Raw genomic sequence first — 21,872 nt, 5'->3', positions numbered from 1 at the left:
GATATTGTAAAACACATGTACCGGCCATCTACGTGATGAAGCACGGACTGAATATTTGCGTGCCACTTGATCAACAACTACAACACTGCATTTAGTTTGCTTGTAATACTTGATTGTTTCTGGGAGTTTCTTCTGGCTTTGCAAATCTACTTCTACATCTGAATGCACGGAGCTTAGGAGTAGAATATTTTTGTTTGGTTTATCTTGGTATGCACACAATGTAATGTCCCCCTTTTTTAGCAAACATGTTTCATACACTTGTGTTCTATTGTTCACAATTTCATTAGGAATCTCCTTTCTATTTTTCTTCATGGTGCCAATTACGCTTGTCTTCCTCTCCTTTAGCTTCTCAGCAAGTTTTAGCGATGTAAAATAATTGTCAGTAGTTACATTTCTACCCGCATTTAGATAAGGTGAAGTAATTCTCAATACAACATTTTCAGGTACAGTAACATTATCATTCCTTGATTCATCTTTCCCAAGGTATGGAAAGGCATTGCACATGTATTTGGAATGTACGTCCACTAGCATCCAAAATTTTATACCAAATTTGTCTGGTTTGTTTGGCATACTGTGTAAATCTACACCTTGCTTTCGAAGGAAACAATTGTTCGTCAACTGTCAAATTTTCCCCTGGAGTGTAGCAACTCCTACAATTAGCTATAAATTTGTCCCAAATTTCAGAACACAGTGCAAATTATCAGTTTGTAATCATTCAGATCTGGATGATTTTGAATCGAATTTAAGATATTTCATTATTTCCCTGAATCTGTTTCTTGACATTATTTGTTGAAAGAAAGGTGACCCCCAAGTAGTTTTCCATAAAAAATCGTAGTCTATAGAACTGCACCCATACGCTCCTCTAGCATATAAAATAGCCAGGAAAGCATCAAGTTCTTGTAATGACAAACGCCACTTGGGTTGCTGGTTTCGAGCTGCTGCTTCTTCCGTACACTTGTGTATGTGTCGAAGCATGGAATCGTCTACAAGAAGTCGCCATGCACTGGCAACGTTTGAACCAACATGGCATTTTGCGTATGGAGTGGGACCTGCTGTATCTCTCAATCCATTTTGAGCACTACGTCACCCTCCAGCATGTGCTCCAGTAGATTCAACAGTCCAAGAATTTATACCATCCTTGCCAACATACACTGAACCTACCTTGTGGCTTCCAATGAAATGTCGTCCTCCTTGGTCTGTTCCAGAGCTCCTTCCTCGACCTCTAGCTCCCACAGATGTCTTGTTTGTCGAATTTTTCAGTTTCCCTCTTCTAAGAGATGGTCCTGAAAAAGAACGGAGTTGCAGCGATATTAGTATTACAATTGAAAGTATTATTATTATTATTATTATTATTATTATTTGTTTGTTGAAACAATATTGGTATCATGATTCAAAGTGCAATTATTACAATCAGAATGAGTGAGTATAAAAAACAAAATAAAAAGGAATGTTTGATGACCAGTGTCTAGTGCCAGTGACTGGTCAGAAGACATCATGGTAATTATCAAAATTGAATACCTATAAATCAAGAATCTCTCTCTCTCTCTCTCTTTCACACTCACTCTCAGGGGTTCGAATCATTGTGTGCATACACACTCGCACGCACACACACACACACACACGCACACACACACACACACACACGCACACACAGGATGTAATTGCACAACTACCTGCTTCATTACTTGAAGATTCTTTCAATACTTCGTCGTTTTCAGAATCCACAGAATCAGTTACATCATCCCCATCCGTTGTAGGAATGTAGTCCATATCATCATCAGTAAGATCTGGGTCCTCGACATCGGATTCATTTTCACTAATCTCCTGTAATGCTTTCAAATATTCCTCTGGACTGAGGACACATTATTGCTTACAAACTGCAGTGTTCAAACGAAACTGAGTCTTCACTTTCTTCTTCTTATCAGCTTCGGCAATACGCCAACATATATGGGCGAGTCCAAAAGAGGAAGGAAGAATAGGGGTGGAAACTGTAAGTGCAACGTTCCAATCGAGAAGTGGTTTTCCATTGAAATACATTAGCGGTCAAAATGACCGGCAATGGCGCTTCTAGGTAGAAACACAAATATTTCCATTAGTATTATTTTTTTTGTAAATAATGCATAGCAGTAATAATGTACTGCAAATTTTATGAAAAGTCACAAAATTTCAACGCACAAAGAAAAAGGTTTCTGTACAAAGCAGAGACTGCAATTTGAAAAACGGTCAAAATGACCGGCTTGGCGCTTCTAGTGTTAAGTAATTTATATAACCAGATGACTGCCATAGGTTTTGCTTTGATAAATAAACTGTATAATTAGACACTTAATTTACAAAACCAGGACATTGAGATTATATGTTTGTGTTCATAAAAATAACAAAATTACAGATGTTTTCAGTAAATTACAGGCAGTTTGTAGATATATCAAATGGATAAAATTATCAGTAATTTACTGATACAATGTGACTATGTTGGTCAGTAGGGATAGAGTACATGTTAATCTGCTTTGTCCCAAATATTTACTGCTAGATTTCCTTTCAAGAATAAGTTTTAGGTAAAGCATTATCCTACAGCAATAGTGTTAGAGAATTGAACTGGTTTGGTCTTGATTTTTTAATCTTTCTTTTACAGTAAAAAGTAAAACTCTTCAAAATATATGTCCTACATTTGGTGACAGATTCATCCCAAGTAGAGGTGTTTCAGATGTTCCTGTAAGCCGCATAAAGGTAAAGTAATTATATTTGTTATACAAGCCATATTTTTGTTTCATATATATATATATATATATATATATATATATATATCCCTCCGTTGCTCGTGCGGTGACTACGAGATACCAGAGGGTCTCTCAGTAGCGATAACTTCTGTAACAAGGTAGCTTAGGTATTCCCTGGCCCAGTACCGTTCTGGTATGAGCAAATGATTACTCAGAATGAGCTACGACGGTTCAAGTTTGTGCGGTGAGAAGTTATTAGCGATATTGTCTGCACCGAGTTTCTCAGATGCCATGCGAGTACTCTTGTTACAAAATTGTACATACAGCATCTGTTATAAAACACAAGTTCTAGAAACAACAAGGCTAAGTCGTAGTTATTCTCTCTTATTTATAAGCTAAAATTAAATATTCTTCTTACAGATGGACTGCAAAAGGCTTTATAATCCTTTGGATGTAGGTCTTGTATTTTAGAACACTCAATGAATATTTGTTGCATTTGTGCCCAAAACAAATAATGTGTTTTATCCAACTAAAAATGTAAGTTTTTGTTGTGTATTGCTAGAGTTTTGTATTTTTTATAAAAGATGTAGGTTTTGTATTTTTTTAAATAAATATATTGGTTTGAAAAGTAATTGTGTTCACGCTTCGGTTCATCTGAATCACAATAATTCTCAAAAAAATATGTTTTCAACGCAGGTCATCATGTGAGTCTGTCAGATGCCACACTAGCATCGGTGTTAGGAAGGCAGGGATATACAGTGAAACCTTGATTTTACGTTTTTCAGGTGACCAAGGTGAAGAAACTTAAAATGTAGGAAAATGTAAAACATTTTGCTTTGTTGGGACCATCAAGGTTGAATGTACCATGCAAAAAATGTAAAATCAGGGTTCCACTGTAAATAAAATAAATTTCTTTGTTAAAAATCCATAAAGAAACACACAAACAGCACGATTAAAGACACTTTAGGAGTTCTTCCAAGCTTTCGACTCCATCTCTGAATCATCATCAGGGCTGGTCGAGAGGCGACGGAAGTGACACCGTTGAAGTTCTGCTGGCATTACTCTCTGTGTCTGCTGGAAGTGTCATTGCAGTCTTGCAGCGTTGGTAAGTTCTTGTATGTTTGGACTATTAGCAGGGGGAGATGGATTTTTAAGTTTTACTGTGTTGTACCATGATAAATAAAGATTTCCACATAAATTGTCATGAAGATTATTTGTGTTTTTGATCATGTGAACACCTTCCTTAACATCCCATTCTATTTTACCTTTCTCGTGTGCCAGGAAGGAAACACAATCTTGTGGTAATTGGTGGTTGGTTTCTATATTGTTGACTTGTAGGTAAAAATTAGAAGGTGTACTTGAAAACGAAACATTACGGAGACAGGATGTTCTCGTCTGATTGGAATGCAGACCTTATAAATTCCATTATTTGCCTCATTCATGGAAAGGTACCAGCCTGACAAACGGATCTGAATCGACAGGTATTGGAATTTGTATAGCGAAGCAACCGAACCGATCTGAGAAGATCGGAAGGAAATTTCGAGATTAGTTTTGGATTTGGTTTGAGTGAGTCAACATCGTGGAAGATAGAGTGCAGGTATGTACCTGGAGGATGGAGGCGTCACTCCAAACTTATAAAGGTCTGAGCCTATTTACACAACCTCTCACTAGTCCCTTTTCTTCACCCTATAATTATATTCCGGTAATAAAATAAGGGAAGGAGGAAACAATATGTTTCGACAAACCGAAAGAACTTTCTTTCATGCATATGTATCCCAATCAGTCTGCAAATCGGTCTTTGATGAGTCTTTTGCATTTTCTGTTGCATTCATATTTGATACTGTAGATGCCGGAATTTGTTAATGGATGTTTGTTGTTAAGTTCTGAAGCCTGCTAAGCTTTGGCCTATGGATTTACCAGGTTTGTATGCTATTTTGTAATTCCATTTTTCTAGGATGCATCAGAGTTTGGTGGATAGGTCTGGTACAAATGGCATCCCTAGCCATAGTCACGAGTCCTCTTCTTCATTTGTGGGATGGTTGCTTCTGGGTTTCCCCCCCTTTTCTTTCACTTTTGCAGGTTCTGGTCTATGATGCTGGGTCTGTAGCCATTGAGAGAGGCAGTGGGGGCACATAGTGATTCGGATCCCACTTTAAACTGTAGGTCCAGTTTCGGTTAGTCTTACTGTCCATAAAGTGGACTTAAAACACCAAATCCATCAATCAATCAAACCATTGAGCGAGGCTTTTTCTGAACCATATTCAGAGAAAATAAACTATTTGTGACCAAAATTTACTGCAAACCCACAGTAGGAAGTTGCATACATAAACAGTCCAACCACCCACCAGGACAAAAAGACAACATCTTCATCAGAAGAGCCTTGCACTTATGCTCCAACAATCAAATGCTAGTAGATGAACTGGATATTCTAAGACAACAGACCTCTTTCAATGGCTACAGACCCAGCGTTATAGACCAGAACCTACAAAAAGTGAAAGAAAAGGGGAAAAAAAACAAACAACCATCCCAAAAATGAAGAAGAGGATTCCCGACTATGGTTATGAATACCATTTGTACCAGGCCTATCCACCAAACTCAAATGCATCCTAGATAAACTGAATTACAAAATAGCATACAAACCTGGTAAATCCATGGGCCAAAACTTAGCAGGCTTCAGAACTTACAACAAAGATGCATTAACAAATTCCAACATCTACAGTATCAAATGTAAATACAACAGAAAATGCAAAAGACTCATCGAAGACCAATTTGCAGACCACATAGGATACATACGCACGAAAGAAAGTTCTTCCGGTTTGTCCAAACATATAGAAACCAACCACCAATTACTACAGGATTGGGTTTCCTTCCTGGCACAGGCAAAAGGAAAAATAGAACGGGATGTTAAGGAAGGTGTTCACATGATCAGAACGCAAATAATCTTCATGACAATTTATGTGGAAATCTTTATTTATCATGGTACAACACAGTAAAACTTACAAATCCATCTCCCCCGCCAATAATCCAAACATACAAGAACTTACCAACACTGCAAGATCTCTATGACATCTTCTGGCTAGACACAGTTAGTAATGCCAGCAGAACTTCAACAGTGTCACTTCCGTCGCCTCTCGACCAGCCCTGATGATGATTCAGAGATGGAATCGAAAGCTTGGAAGAACTCCTAAAGTGTTTTATATTTTCCCGTTTTGGGTGTTTTATTGTTTTGTTTACAAATATATTGCTGGCATGAGACGTAATAAGTTTTCTACTGTCATATAATTAATTTCTGGACTTCACTGTATGATGATGTTAGAGCAGAAAAGGTTGCTAGATGTTGTAGTGTAAAGAAATGAGGAGGCAGAAATTTTAATACATGCTCAATAAAATTGTACTCACACCTGAGGTAGAATTGTAGGTTATGAGTAGTATCTGGCTGGATAGGTTTCATGTGCAACATCAGAAATAGCGTTGATTAGGAGGAATAATGGTATGGTGAGGCAGTAACTGCATTTCTTACAGTACATGTGTCTTGGTGAGAGTTGATGGATATAACTTCTACCTAGAATACAGTTTAAAAAAAATTGAATGAATATTTATTTAAAAAATAGAAAGCAAGCTCTTTGTTGCAATAATTAAAATTTTGATTGTGACTTTTTGCTAATTTTTGCTAACCAATTTGATTTCAGTTTCAGTTGTGTGTTTAATGATTTGTAATGCAATATGCTGCAACTAGATAAATAATTTTACAGGGCGTATCAGCCTCTTGTAGTGACAAGGTTCAATCCCTGGTGGAGGTATATTATTGGATATTATTTCAAATTCCATTTTGAAAGTGTAGTCTATCTGGGCATAAAGTGGACTTCAGACAAAGTTCAAGATGTTTGTGCTTATTATTTATTTATTATTCTTTGCACTTCACGAGTCGCGGGGGTCTAGTCATTAGTGTGTCTGACTGCCATGTGGTAGACCTGGGTTCGATTCCTGGGGTGGGTGATGTAAGGTTGTAATTTTTCCCACCTTCTTCCTGCATAAATCAGCTCCAGGGCTCACTCAGCCTCAAATAAATGGGAACCTGGGGGGGGGGGGGGGGGTGATGTTGATCACATCATCTTCAAAATGGCAGAGATCAAGAATATGTGGGCCCCTACCCCCACATGCCCTAATTCTGCCTTGGCATGGTGCTATGTGCATGGGGAACTGTACATTTACCTATTCTTTGCACTTTGCCAGTTCAGTGGCATATTCTTTCATGCAGCTTGCATGTACCAGTGGTAAACAATCTTTTTTTCATATTTATTTTTTAAAAAAATCATGAATACAGAAAAATGTATTTTACATCAAGATATCAACAGAAAAAGAAGTAAGCAAAATAATAAGATGGGCTCATGCGCATACATATACTTATATAACAAGAATAATAACAACTAGGGTAAAAACAACATTATTTACTCTTCAACTACTTGACACACACAGTTCTGTAAATCTGTTTTGAACCTGGAGCATCTTATAATAAGTTGTAAATGGTTTGTAGCCTGTTCTAAAGATAGTCTTGAAGATTTAATGTAAAAGAAGTTTTTGCATTTGCTGCTGTTACATAGTATTCTGATATTAAGAAGTGGCAAGAGCTCGCTGGTGAAAACTTTTCCATTAATGATTCTGAAATGAGATGTTAAATCTGAAAGTTGACGGCAAGGAGAAAGATCATAAATTTGTAGAGTGGATAGAATTTCATGTTTGGAAAAGTTTGCAAGGGCTGGGCATCTATGTTTGACTATTCCGACGAAGAAATTGACTACTTTATTAGTTTTCTTTGTATTGCTTTCACAGGCCATTGACCAAATACAGAAACCATATTCAAGAATTGGGACAACATGCATTGTAAAGGAGATTTTGAGGGCAGAAACATGTCAGAATACGCCACTGATCCACTTACAGAATATGTTGACTGCATTTTGTTAGTACAATGCACTTTTCCACAATAATGTAAAATATGATTTTAGTTTTATCACAGGATGCCATTATTTTATATTAGTGTTGTGCAAAATAGTTTGTGTTAATTCACAAGAAGTTGAAAAAAGAATTACCTTTGAAGTCAGTGGATTCGTTCACATTATACATATATTTGTACACTGCTTTTAGTAAATCTTCAATGCCTATCTCAATACACATGCACAAAGTGATAATGATATGTTACTGCACTAAAAAAAAGTACACAATTTTGCACTTTGGAACATCTTTGACTGATCATTTTCACGAGTTGAAGATGGTTTGTAATTTACTTTATGCTAAGATGGACTAATCGATACCATACCTACAGTTAAAAACGTGTCTCCATATCACCAAGGGGTCCAGAGTTTTGATTACCGATTACAAGGTGACAGCATTAGACCTAAGTTAAAGTCAATATTCAGTCAATCTAATAATCACGAGAGTCAAGCATACAATAATACATGCAAGGGCCTTTTTAAAGATGAGAACAATAGACACTAATTAACATTTTATCTAGTAATTCGTGAACCTAGGATTGGTTATGAAGGAATCTGCAATCTTTTAAAATAAACAAAGCATTAATGTCAATTCTACTGACTGCTTTAAGTAGGCAGTATATCAGCTGCACCTTTAAATTGTGTGTTTATTCACAGGAAGGATAATTAGGATTGGACATCCGCATCATGGGAGGTAACCTGGTAACCTCCATAATACCAAACCCACCAACTATCTTCAATATCTCCACTACTACAGTTCTCACCCATACCATACCTAAAAAGTCATCCCATTCTCCCTAGCCCTCAGAGGCCAATGCCTGAATTCATCCCCCTCATCCTGCAAAAACTACAACCATGGTTACCCCCAACCCTCTTCAACAAACAAATCACCAGAGCCACTGCCTACATCCGACTAAACAATCCAAAACTGACCGCATCTGCATTAATCACCCAATACCACACTCACCTCATGAAAATCAAACATACCCTTCACTCCTTCCTCCCCATCCTTCAGGGTGATCCCAACACCAGGAATATGTTTTGGGACAAACCCAGGGTCATCTTCCATCTCCTCCCCACCTCAAGAACATCTTGGTTCGAAATATCCTAACTCCCAGCCGACAGGTGCAAGACCTGCCCCATATTCATCACCTCACTCACCATCCAGATCCCCACTGCTGTTGGCAAGTTAGTTCACCCTTCACCTGAAATGCACCTTCATCACCTCCAACCTTATATACATACTTATTTGCCAAATCTGTTGTGAATTCTACCTTGGCGAAACATTTCTGCCCCTGAACCTCCGTTCCTCAACCCAAAACTCTGACCTTACTATCGCCACACACACACCAACTGCCACAACACTACCTTTAACGACTGTTTCTGCATGGCCATTATCCACTTAATACCACCATCCACAGACACCTCCTCTCACAGGTGATGGGAAAAGACCTACATATCGGGCATGCATGCCACTATACCCCCCTATATACCTCTTTTTCCTTCCCAAACTTCACCTACAACCAACCATGCCATAAACACTGGCTAAAGTATTTTTCTCGTAGACGCCTGTCGCCTATCACTTCTTTCTGACTACACCGATGCCATCTGTTCTCTTCTTCTTTGAACATGCAGCCAGGCCATGAAATATCAACTTCTTATATTTGTATTTGGTAAGTGTTTACTGTCTCTTACTTTACATATTTTTGTTTATTCGTCCTTCTGTCTCTTTTTCTCATTCTATCCCTGAATATACACCAAGTGGCAATTGAATTATGACCACCGCTGTGCTCAATGAAAGTCGTTTGTTGATGACATGTTTTGCGAGAGGATGCTGGTAGCCGATGTGTGGTGCAGAGATTTGGTGTTTTGAGTTCAGTATGAATTGTGGTTCAAAATGGGGAAATGGGAGGACCAGACAGAGTTTGTCAAAGATCAGACCATCGGGGCCAGAAGAGCCGGTTCATCCATTTCACAAACTGCTACAGTGGTGGAATGTTCAATATTGGCAGTAGTGAAAGTGTTCCAAGAGTGTGGTGAATACTGTAAAATGATGTCCGAGCAGCAGAAGTGTATGGATGGTTGATGCCAGAGGGAGCGGAGGATACAACGACTAATCCAAGCCAACAGACACACCACTGACATCCAAATACAACACAAATCAACCAGGGACAGTATCTACCAGAACTATTCATCACACACTGTCAGGTATGGGATATGCCAGCAGACAAACCCCTCACCACCCACTCCTGACACGAGAGCATAAGCTCAAGTGATGCATGTGGTGCAAAGAATATGCAAATTGGAATGTGTAAGACCTGGAGAAATTGTGTTGCTCTGACGAGTCTTGTTTTTAGTGCATTCTGTGGATGGTCGTGTGAGGGTTTGGCGGAAACAGCACTTAAGTGTTATTCCATCTTGCACAATGTCAATGATGCAGGTTAGTGGTGATAGCTGTATGTTGTGGGGAATGTTCACATGGCAAAAATATGGACCCATGCAAGATGTAGAGCACCGCTGCACTGGTCAGTCTTATCATCGTCTCCTAGCAGACACATTACATCCCACCATGTTGTTTTTTTACCCTGATAATTCTGGTATCTTCCAGGATGATAATGCAACATGTAATCGGGCTTTTGTGGTACAGGATTGGTTCGAGGAACACTCATCTGACTTCCAACATATGGTATGACCTCTGAATTCACCCAATTCAAATCTGATAGAACATATCTGGAAATATATGGAGCAATGCATTAGGTGCCAGGAGACATCAGTCACATCAATCCCAGCACTGAAGGCTGCACTGGACTCAGCATGGTTATCAATACCTGTGGACTACTCCAGACAGCTTATGGAATCCATTCAACATAGGATATCTGCTGTCATAAAAGCAAAAGGTGGTCCAACACACTTCTACGTGGGTGGTCATAATTCAATGGCCACACGGTGTATATAATTTGTGCGTGCGTGCGTATACATATATAACAAATAAGAGAGGAAAGAGACACCAGACACAGGAAAAAATGACATTTCCATGGCCACAAGCGGCACCTTCAGGTGTAGAAACGAAGCGTGTGAACTTAGCAACATGGATGGAGCAATAGTGTGGCCTGCAGAGTTGCCAGTTCCAGAAAGAAGTTGTAAAGAGTGCCAAAAAAAAAAAGACACATGGTTCTTTCGCCAGGTTTGTCAAAACTTCAGTGGTGGGGGTTGTGGGTGGTCGTCCACTGTGGGGGGATGCAAATGGTGGTGATGAAGGTGAGGGGTGAGGATGTTGAACTTGACTGGGTGGCCCTGTTCAGGCCAGGGGATGTGGTTGCACTTATAGCTGATATATAGGCCCTCTCCCATCTTTAACATACTGAGGTGTTGGTGGATTATCACTACAATCTCCTTGCCCCAATCCACCAACACCTCAGTACGTTAAAGATGGGAGAGGGCCTATATATCAGTCTTGAATGCAACCAAATCCCCTAGCCTGAACCAGGCCACCCAGTCAATTCCCCATCCTCACCCCTTACCTTCATCACCAGCCTTTGCCTCCCCCACATCCCATATTGCACCCCCTCCACAAGCCTGTTGAAAGAACCAATTTTTTATTGGCACACTCTACAACTTCTTTCTGGACTTGGCAACAATGCAGGCTACTTATCACTCCATCCATGTTGCTAAGTTCACACACTTGATTCACCTGAAGGTGTTGCTCGCGGGCGCAAAGATTTGAATTTTTCCTGTGTCCAGTGACTGTTCCCTCTTGTATTTGTTATTTAGCCCTTATGGCCCTACTTCCTTTTATTCTGTATGCATATATATATTACATACACAGGGTGATTGGTAATTCGACCTATTCCTGGAAAGGGGTAATACTAGAGCACATTTGCAACAAATTTGACCCTATGCACCGGGGGTCGGAAATCAATGGGTTTCGAGTTATTGCAGTTTGTAGATTTTCGTGACATATTCCGACTTGCGACCAAAAAACTACTAATTTTGAAAAAACTACTACACCCTGGGCACTTAATTGACATGTTGCTAACAGCTGACAAATGAGTGACTACTGAGAAAAAAATTCATGCCCAAAATTACCATACCCACAGAAAGAGCACACGTCATGAAGAAATTTAGAAATTATCATTTAAATCGAAGAGGATTACTAAAAAAAAATGGTAACACACTTAGCGTAAAAATTGCGGAAAACACTTCCTCGTTTCATAAGCTCTCCAAAAAGATACAAATGTTGTCAACTGGCACACAGGTTGGGGGAAAAATCTGAATATAAAGCGGAGAAGGCACGTTGTAGACCTCTTTGTAAAGTGAAAAGAAGTTGTCGGTTGTGTTGTGAGAAATAAAGGAATGAAAACGAGTTTACCTGATGTGAGCGTGTTTGGTATGACATATAGGCGCATTCGAGAAACGGGATCGGTTCAACGATGCCAAGTACCATCAGACAATAGTTGTCAAGAAATACCACAAGTAAATTGGAATTTATGTATTTCATTATTAATGTGCACATAATCTGATATTCCATTCCCATGCTCTTTGTTTATCAGATTGTGTGTACCTGTGTATGGTATTCTTTTTTCTGAAACCACAGAAAAGGTTAAACAGAATATACAATGGTGTCTTATGCTTCTATTTTATGACACTTTTGTACTACCTTTGTACTATGGCATTCTTTTCTTTTTGCAGCCTATGAACTTGCTTGAAGCAGAATACGTTAAACTTTTATACATTGCTTTCAGATGGGTGTTTTTCCAATTACTGCATTCCTTTTATGTTTATAAAAATGTAGAATGCCCTGTATGATTTAATGTGTGACTAAATATATGTAACACTTTTTGGAGGGCCTAAAAGTAATGTAATAAACAATGCAATAGGTATCATAAACTTGGTCTATTCTCTTGGGTGAATTTTTATTTAAGGTGGACAATAACCATTATAATGTTTTATACTTATTTTCATACAGATGACAAGTAATGTTTCCTGTTCTAATTTGCAGGTCCGCCAGATTTTACGGAATAAACCGGGCAAGGCTAATAAGCGCAACAGATATGTTCCTTCTGAACCAGAAATAATCTTACGTGCTCCAAATATAGTAGATGACTACTGTAAGTTTCTTGGCCATAAATATCATGTTCATATCTGTATTACAAATATATCTGTAGGCTGAACTTTAATGTAATACCATATTTATGCATGTATAATGTGTGTGCATGTATGAATGGGCAATGTGTTACCCACTGATGAAGAAATACAACACATCATATTCCTATCACAATAGCTCGGGGAGGAGTCAATTTTGGAGATGGAACACACATATTCTTTTGCATGCTTTTTCCTTATGAATTCATAATATTACTTCCTACCTCTTGTTAAATAATTTTCACAACATTATGCACTAAAATATGTAGGTTGTGTAGTTGGTCCTGACATGTACTTCAGTTTCACCTCTCTCTTATACTTTCCTGCTTTTTACATTTCTTGCATTTAACCTTTTTTTTTTTTTAATTTGCTTGGGCCTCTTAAAATTTAAAATCTATGTTCTACCACATACGTATATTTTTGTATTGCATCTTTCCCTCACAAAAAGTTATTTGAATTTAGTAACCAATGTTTTCAGTAAAACTCTGGCTAATACTATGTATTCAATTTATTAGTGGACTATGTACATGTAGTGTGTTGTCCTATTTTTTTGGAACCATTACAGTTGAATGGCTTTCTTGTTGAATTTCAAAAGTATTGATTGATTTGTAAAGAAGATAACATTCTTGTAGATGCAAAATAATCTAACACAGTTATTTTTAGTGGTTTTTATTTTATCTGTGACATTTCATCCTGGTTTCCCAGAACTTTTTCAAGCTACACCGAAATATACATACAACAACACAACCTCACATGGCTAGTCACTCTACACTGTGTTAGATTATTTTCCATCTACAAAAAGTGGTTATGCAAACCTTTAAGAACATAGATAAAAATGTTCTTGCAAGAAAGTTCAGTTCACATTGAAGGCTTCAGGAGTGGAAGGAAACAGGAAATCACAAACCTTGAGAGATTATGAATCTGAAGCCATATTAAGTTAGAGACAAATAAATGATCAAAATAAAATTATGTGAATATTCCAAGTTTCTTCACAATCTGAGACTATGTGTGTCTTGGTCTAATTCAACTGACGTGGAATGACCCTAAAGGGGATTTGGAAACTGTGTCTACCTAACCTTGTTCTGGTGCAGTTACTCAATGACGTCACAGCTATCGCATCCAGCTGGGATGTTTCTATGAGCAACCACCTGTTCTAGTCTTTCCCGCATTATTCAGATTCTACTTTAAATTGTGACTCCTGTACCAATTAACCTTTTCCAGAGTTAAATGTAATCCAGTATGATTCATTACTATGATTGTCAGGGTTGGCCTGGGGGGCCCAGCCCAGTTTTCCCAGTTTTTCAGAAAAAAAACACCAAAAAACCCAGTCTGAGAGGTTTTTTTTTTTCAGAAATTTTTTTAAGTTAATGCTTTAAATACTTGTGAGATCCTACAATTATATATTTTTTTGGAAAACTTGTAAAGAAAAAGCTTAGGAGAACTTATAATACTAAAAGTGATGAATGTAGTAAAAGGCAGTGGGTTTTTTCAGGCTATTTTCCTCAAATAATGCTAGAAATGTATTTTAACCCAAATAAAAAGTTTATACCGGGTGTCCCAGAAGTCTTTCCCTGATTACAAACTTTATTCATATCCGCTATATGCAATGTAGATATGTGAAAGTTTTGCCAAAATGTTGGAAAACTAACCAAGTTGATTTGTTGCAGGTTTCAGTAATGTGGCAGTAGTGTAGCAGTGTCATTGCCAAGGAATCCGGAATTAATGCTCTTGACATTGGGTGGCGTCTTGAAGATAAATTCCATTTTTTAAATACCAACTTATTGATGGCAGATATTCTAGACGAAAGAATTCTGTACATTTGGAAGTTCCTCTGCACTGTTATTGGTGACCGGGTCTCGTGATACCAGAGGACATGCTGTGCTTTTTCCTGATTTGTGAACATTTCTGGTTTGCTGGGCACTAACACTGCTACACTACAGCCACATTACTCAAACCTACAACAAAAAAAACTTTGTTAGTTTTCCAACATTTTGGCATCACTTTCGCATCTCTACCTTGCATATAGCAGATATGAATAAAGTTTGCAATGAGGGAAAGACTTCTGGGACACCTGGTATATCCAAGAAACAAAAGAGAAAGTGTCAGAAATTTTTAGATAAATCGTTTGCATTGATTGATGCATTATACTTGAACAAAGCTTATAATTTTGATATGTGGGAGCACTTTGTCACTTCCTTATGTGGGCGGAAACCATAGTGGCACATCATAGTTTCAACTGTGATGATCAATTGATACAAGAAATTTTTGCATGTTTAAGCATTACAAGGGAGAATTGAGTATATTTTATTGAAATGTCGTTAATTGTGGCATAATTAAATCAACACTCTTTAAATGATTTTTTTCATTTCTCATCCAAATGGGTTGCTTGCCTATACAGTAAAATGTTATTTATATCTGGTTAGGTGCTCTATACCCACATACTTTGTGCATCTTCATAATTACCACAATGTCAAGTTTTTTTGCATGAAACTTACAGGAGTATTATGTACTTGCACCACAATTTGACAGAAAAATTATCAAAATATGGTGCATGATTTAGGAAGAACTTGAGTTAGAGTGGATGATAGTGGCCATGATAGCTGCTGTAAATGTAGAATCATTTAGGTAAAATTATATCTGCAGCTAGAAAACTTGTGAGCAAAATTGGAGAATTTATGTGAAGATGGTGGCAGAAAAACTGATTTTCCCCATGTCTCTGTGCTATGCACTACAGTGCTTTTCTAATTTTTTTCAAAACAATCTAGAATACATTTTCAGAGTATAAGGAAGTAAACTGAGTCATTTAGGGAGAATTCACACTGAAGAGACGCACAACATGTGACAGGAGACACGTGTCACTTGGAAGCGAATCCTCAGTAATCAATGGAACCTTTCGAACCAAAGGGACACTGCAAGATGCATGTGTTGCCATGTCGCTTACGTGTCTCTCAGACTGCCGTTTTTTCAATACCGTGCATAGTGTTGCTTCAGTTTGTTGTTCGCATATGCACAGTGAATACTTCACCCCAACGAGCTATATTGAGACTCTAGAAGAGAGCCCAGCTGGAGGCCTTAAAACATGTTTGAAGCTCAAATTTGTTGATATAATAAAGTATCGATATGTTCAATGTTTTAAGATTTAAACAACATTCTTTTCATTTTATCGAGTTTCTTGATGCAGTTATCAGCTGTAATTTGCCTTCAACATCGCCAATTACGACGTGACTGCTTTTATTTGAAAAAGCCAGCATATGGAGGCATTTTAGTTGAAAATAGATCAGTCAACATGATGAAGTACTCTAGTGCATTATTCTCAACTGACCCGATACCGTGCCCTCGTGTCAACTACACTGAGCTGCGAAACATTCTACTGAAAGTGGTTGACAACTACCATAATCCTAATATCATATTTGAGTTGTGAGTTTTTGTTGTTTAAGTCCATTTTATGCACAAATATACTTATCAGGACTCGACCCACAGTTTAAAGTAGGACCTGTGCCTCCATCGGTTATCGAACTCGGAGAGGTTACCACTTCGTCATCCATATTCTTTATATTTGTCAACAGTCCTACACATGTAATCAAACTATTTTTACTCTTTATGATTATGCTAGAATTTATCAACATTTAATTTCATAGGTACATGTTAATTTATGCATAAAATCTTAAATACTGTAAAGATTCACAAGGAAAATTCTTGCGCTTGGGCATTAACTAAAAAAAAGAAAAAAAAATGTACCGGAACATGGTTTCATGAAGGTTGAGAACCATTTCTGTAGTGTTTAGGTATTCGCTTTATTCAGACTGGAAAGTCTAGCATATGCAGTTTGAGGTCAGTGCATATTATTTCTCAGTTTTCTCATGCACAATATGCCTCTTCAATGCGATTTAGATGTAACAATGTCTCTTGTTACATTTTTTCGGTTGACTAATAAACTGATTAATGCAATTATATCGGTACTATCATGCAAACTCAGTAAAGAAACAAGTAACACATTTCGCATGCATCTTGTCTCTTCAGTGTGAAACTCTTGTGTCACATGCCATGTGTTGCTTTGGTGTGAATTCTCCCTTAGAGATTTCATTGGTCTGCAATTTTGCAGTAAAACTTTTAAAATAATATTTCATAGCTTAGGAGAGGAGTGGTGGTAAAATCACAAATGTTGTTTTTATGATAACTGCCATAAATGCAATGCTATTTAGTTGCAATTTTTATACTCGCACAATAACTTGAATGATTGGTCTCACATTGTATTTGAGAAAAATTTGTCATCGTGTTTAAAGATAGTAGACGACAGACAAGTTTAACATGTGTTGTGAGAACTTTAAATTATGCTCTTATTTTACTAGGTTATATTTTCATAGATTAACACAGACAAGTTTCAGGCATGTTACAGCCTCACTTGAGTTTTACCTTTTTAATAAAAGCTTTAATATAGTGTGTGTTTTAGGAAGGGTGGGGGTAAGTCACCAATTTTGAGACCATGATAACTGCAGGAAATTTAGAGGTTTTTAGCTGAAATTAATCACAACTAGGTACAACTCGGCAATGATTCTGTTTTGCATTTGTTCAAAGCATTTCAAGATTGTAGATAAGAAATTGATTTTTCATATGCTGAGGTAGATTCCAAATTCTGATGACACTTTCAAATGCCCTAAACTACATTTTTGGAGATTAAGAATAGAAACTCTTTCAAGAATTTTAGGGCTTCACTTAAGCTATAGTTTGACAAATGTTTTGAAATATAGTACATGTTTGGGGAGCGTTTGGGACAAAATTGAAGGTCACCAATGTTTTGATCATGGGAATTGCTATTTTCATAACAGCCAGATCTTTTGGAGGATGTATTATAAGGTATTCCATTTGGACGAAATGAAGCAGACAATTAAATATGGCAAACTTATAATTTGGCATGGTTAATACACGGAGGAGTTATTTTTGCTTGAAATATCCAGAAAAATAATTGGAATAAACAACTGGTAAACTGTGAACAAATTTTATTGAAACAGATTCAAAACATGTTACATAGCATTTTTAGATTATTTAATAGAGTTTGTAACTGTAGCATAATTTGTTTCATAAACTGAAGTTCAGAATGAAATATTCACTAGTAGTATTTACTAAAAATGTGCTGCATTTTTAAAAACATACTTTAGCATTACTTATGTGAAATTTAGAAAATTTAGAACTTCCGCATTGCACAATTTAATGGTTAAATCCTATTAATTTCGAAGATTCACTGTCTTCATTCACAAAAGGGTACGGCGTTTGAAGCGGAGATGGGATTTAACCATTAAATTGTGCAATGCGGAAGTGCGAAATTTTCTCAGTTTCACGTAAGTAAGTTTAAACCGCGTTTACCGCAACCATCATGAATACTTTAGCATGCTTAAATTTGAGTATCATTGCAGAGAGAAGAAATTAACAAACCTGGTCGATAAAATTAGAAGTCTCACTGTAACAAAAAAAAGTTACAGTTCTTGTTTTGTTTTTCTTCTTGGAAGAATGGTTCTGGCACTATTCAAGCTGATTTGTTAGGTTACTGTGTTGCTTGTTAATGTGTTCATCATAACAACTAATTGTGTTATGTTCATAAATGATGATGCATCCAAGTATACACACATAAATATGCACTTCTCTTGTATGTTTCATTGATTAGGTTTATTTTATTTATTTTTTCTGCTACATTTGGGCAATCACAAAGATTAGAATGAGTGATGATATGATGAAATTGATGAAAGGACATACAAAGGATACCCATGCCCAGACTGGGATTTGAACCCAGGACCTCTGGCATCATAGGCATTTCTCTTGTTAAAATAAATTATTAGTCGTCACCTACAATAAGGTGCCAGTATGAAGTTCTTTTGTGTACTGGCAGAAAAGAAAAGCACTGGTTATAACATATTTTGTACCCCTCCCCCCGGTAGTCTGATTGTCGGATACACCAAAGTATGTGCCTCCTCAGGGAAAGCAACAATGAAAACTGATCACAAAGCAACAACATTAACTATTACTCTCTTCAGGAAGAATAGAATCAAACTGTTAGACAAATATTTTAGAAGAGAATATGTTAACAGAAATGTTAAATTGCTTTTGATGGTCAACTATTCCCTGTCTCAGTTATCTCTGGAACAAGGTCGTGCATAGCATCAGAGAAGGGGAGGAAATCAAATGGGCAGAGCAAAGCAGTGCACAATGATGCAGAGGCTGGTAACTGCAGTCGCTTTTCCCCCTCTTCATGCAATCCATTACCCTCTCCTGTGTTCTTTGGAGGAGCCGTTTCACATCACTACTTGCGCAGAGACTTGTTTTCATTCGCTTGCTCCAGAGATGTCTGGGACAGGGTATAAAGTAGTACAAATTGAATGTTACAATATATTACTACAAGGGGAAAAATGAATTTCATTTTAAAATATATATTTTTAAATATAACCTTAAAAAACCCAATAAAACCCAGTTTTGCCCAGGTTTTATTGGTTTTTATCTGAAAAAAAAAAAACAGGCAAAATGCCAACCCTGATGATTATTTGGACATAGGAAGCTGTAATTGATTACTATGATCAATGCATTTCAACTTAAAAGCAGTACTGTTAAAATAGATGTGCACTGCAAGAAAAAAATTTATTTTTAGATCTGAACTTGGTGGATTGGCATTCAAATAACACTTTGGCGCTGGCACTTGGCTGTAATCTCTATCTATGGAATGCAGAAACAAATACAACTGAATTCCTCTGTAGTGTGTGTGAGAGTGAGTATATTTGCTCAGTGAGATGGATGCAACAAGGATTTACTCTGGCTGTGGGTTCAAGCACCGGTTCTGTACAGGTATGTGGACTTATTGAACTACCTCTCCTTCCAATAAATATAGTTACAATATGACTGAATTCCACATTACTTCCTCATATTTAATAGTAATTGATAGAATAAGAATTAGGCTGAGATTAAAGAATACAATAATGTTATTGACTTTTATTGTTTTGATATGTTGTAGCTAAATTTTATTCAATGGTGTCAAGAGTATTAATAATTATTTATGGAGTAATAAAACATACTTTTTAAAGAAAACAGTGTATGGTGTAACAGTTTGCACAATGTGGAACCAAGAAGGTCCTAGTCTTGACAGAACTTGATCAAATTTTGCAGCAACATTTTTTATTTTTTTTGACAATTATTAGAGGCACATATTTTTGGTAAATAAAAAAGCAAAATTTTGGTACAAAAACTGAGTCAATTTCGGGTTCAAAAGCGGTAAATCGGTGTTATAGCGGTGAAAAATTGGATGAAAAGTGGTATATAAAAAGACATTTTGGTTTTAAAATTGTGAATATAATCCTAAATTTGATTTAAAAACTACACTTATTGCACAGAATTAACATTTCACTTCTAATAACACATTTATGTAGTTATAAGAGTATTAAGTTTATTTCTGTGTAAAGGAGTCCATTTTTGCTTCTCCAATATTAACAGCAGATTTAATCAATTTTCCGGGAATTGCATAACTCACAGGATACTTCAGACTTCAGAAAGTGTCGCGTCGGTATATAAATGGTAAATTTCGTGTTTAAGAGTTAATTTCGCTTTTTGAAGTTCATTTCGCATTATTTCGTGACAAAACATGGTCACAAAATGCATCTCACACCTTTCAAAAACATGAAAAATTAACACTACAATGTGTTTCTTCAAATTTCGTTTTTTCGTCAAAAACGAAATATGCATGCCCCTAACAATTATTCATATTTTGCAACTGGGTAAGAAGCATAAAATGCATCCACAAATTTGTAGGTAACTACACTGATCACATTTCGAACTGGCAGCTGGGAAACTGCAAATCAATGATCATTTGAACTTTCTTCGACTAACATCGGGCATTTTCGAGTAACAAGGCACTGAACACTGTTAGCAGGATAAAACAAATGAGTGTCGGATATATTACATGTTAATGTTCTTCTTGAAGGTTCGCATAACCACTTTTTGTATATGCAAAATAATCTAACACAGTTATTTTTAGTGGTTTCTATTTGATGTGAAAGAACTGACTTCGAGAATGAATGCATGGCACAATGAGACGGAATGTTAAATGAATTCAGTACAAGAGAGAAAAGGAACACTTCACATGAGAATATAAAGAAAAATGTGAAGAAAGTAAAAGAATGGATGAAGGAAAGAAAATCGTGATCATGAAAGCAGGCAAAGAGAACAATGTGGTAATAATGAAGAAAGAAGAATATGAAGAAATTGAGACAGTGTTTCAATAAAGATGATTTTGAAAAAGTCAAAGTTGACCCACTAAATGCTATAATAAGGCGAGTACATGAAACCATAGATACTAGTTGGATAATGAGGAAGAGAAAGAGAGGCTAAAAATGAAGAAAAGTGGCCATCCCAGTAGCATTTGGACTTCCAAAAAGACACAAAATATTCCAATGAGACCCATTGTGCCAATGTACATCATCCAACATACAAATTAGCCAAAAAGTGTGAGAGAACAATAAGAGACCTCAGGAAGAAAACAGAATTTGCAATAGAGCATTCCGAAGAAGTAACCAATATTTTGAAAACAATAGAATGGGATGGAAATAATGATCTAGTAAGTTTTGACATAAAAGAATTGTACCCCAGTGTTCCAAAAGAAATTGCTTTGGATTCCCTCGGAAAATTGTTACAAGAAGCAAAGGTGGAAGAACTAACAATATGGAACATAATAAGATGGGCAGATGTGTGTGCATAAGTCATAGTGTGTTTTGTTTTGGAGGAGAAGTATTTAAACAGAAGGAAGGATTAGCTATGGGGAACCCCTTATGTTTGTTAGCCAATGTATGTATACATTGGATAAAGAAGAGAGCAATGGAAACCTTGAAAAATGAGGTTATACTGTTCAAGAGATACGTGGATGATGTGATCTTCATAGCAAAAAACAAAGAAGCAACAGAAGAAATGTTTAGATTATTGAATGAAGGTCATGAAAGAATAAAGTATACAAAAGAAGAAATGGACAATGGAAAAATTAACTACCTGGATATATCCA

General features: G+C 36.8%; 1 protein-coding gene across 3 annotated transcripts in view; it reads left to right on the top strand.

Moving 5' to 3' along the window:
• The window catches only part of LOC145984069 (uncharacterized), a 192,609-nt gene that overhangs the window by 151,888 nt on the left and 18,849 nt on the right, over window positions 1–21,872 (top strand). For 2 of the 3 annotated variants that reach the window (XM_083117456.1, XM_083117454.1), the window contains 4 exons: window positions 2,630–2,724; window positions 9,268–9,375; window positions 12,702–12,810; window positions 19,479–19,672. In XM_083117456.1, the coding sequence (XP_082973582.1) occupies window positions 2,630–2,724; window positions 9,268–9,348 (176 nt within the window). In that variant the 3' untranslated portion in view covers window positions 9,349–9,375; window positions 12,702–12,810; window positions 19,479–19,672. Of the gene's footprint in view, window positions 1–2,629; window positions 2,725–8,359; window positions 9,376–12,701; window positions 12,811–19,478; window positions 19,673–21,872 lie in introns of all 3 variants that reach the window. The other variant, XM_083117455.1, reaches the window with a different exon arrangement.

The sequence above is a fragment of the Lepisma saccharinum genome, chromosome 2, assembly GCF_977018435.1.
Source record: "Lepisma saccharinum chromosome 2, izLepSacc3.1, whole genome shotgun sequence".
NCBI lineage: Eukaryota > Metazoa > Arthropoda > Insecta > Zygentoma > Lepismatidae > Lepisma > Lepisma saccharinum.
Note: the sequence above shows the minus strand (reverse complement) of the source record. Positions and strands in the feature narration are given on the sequence as shown.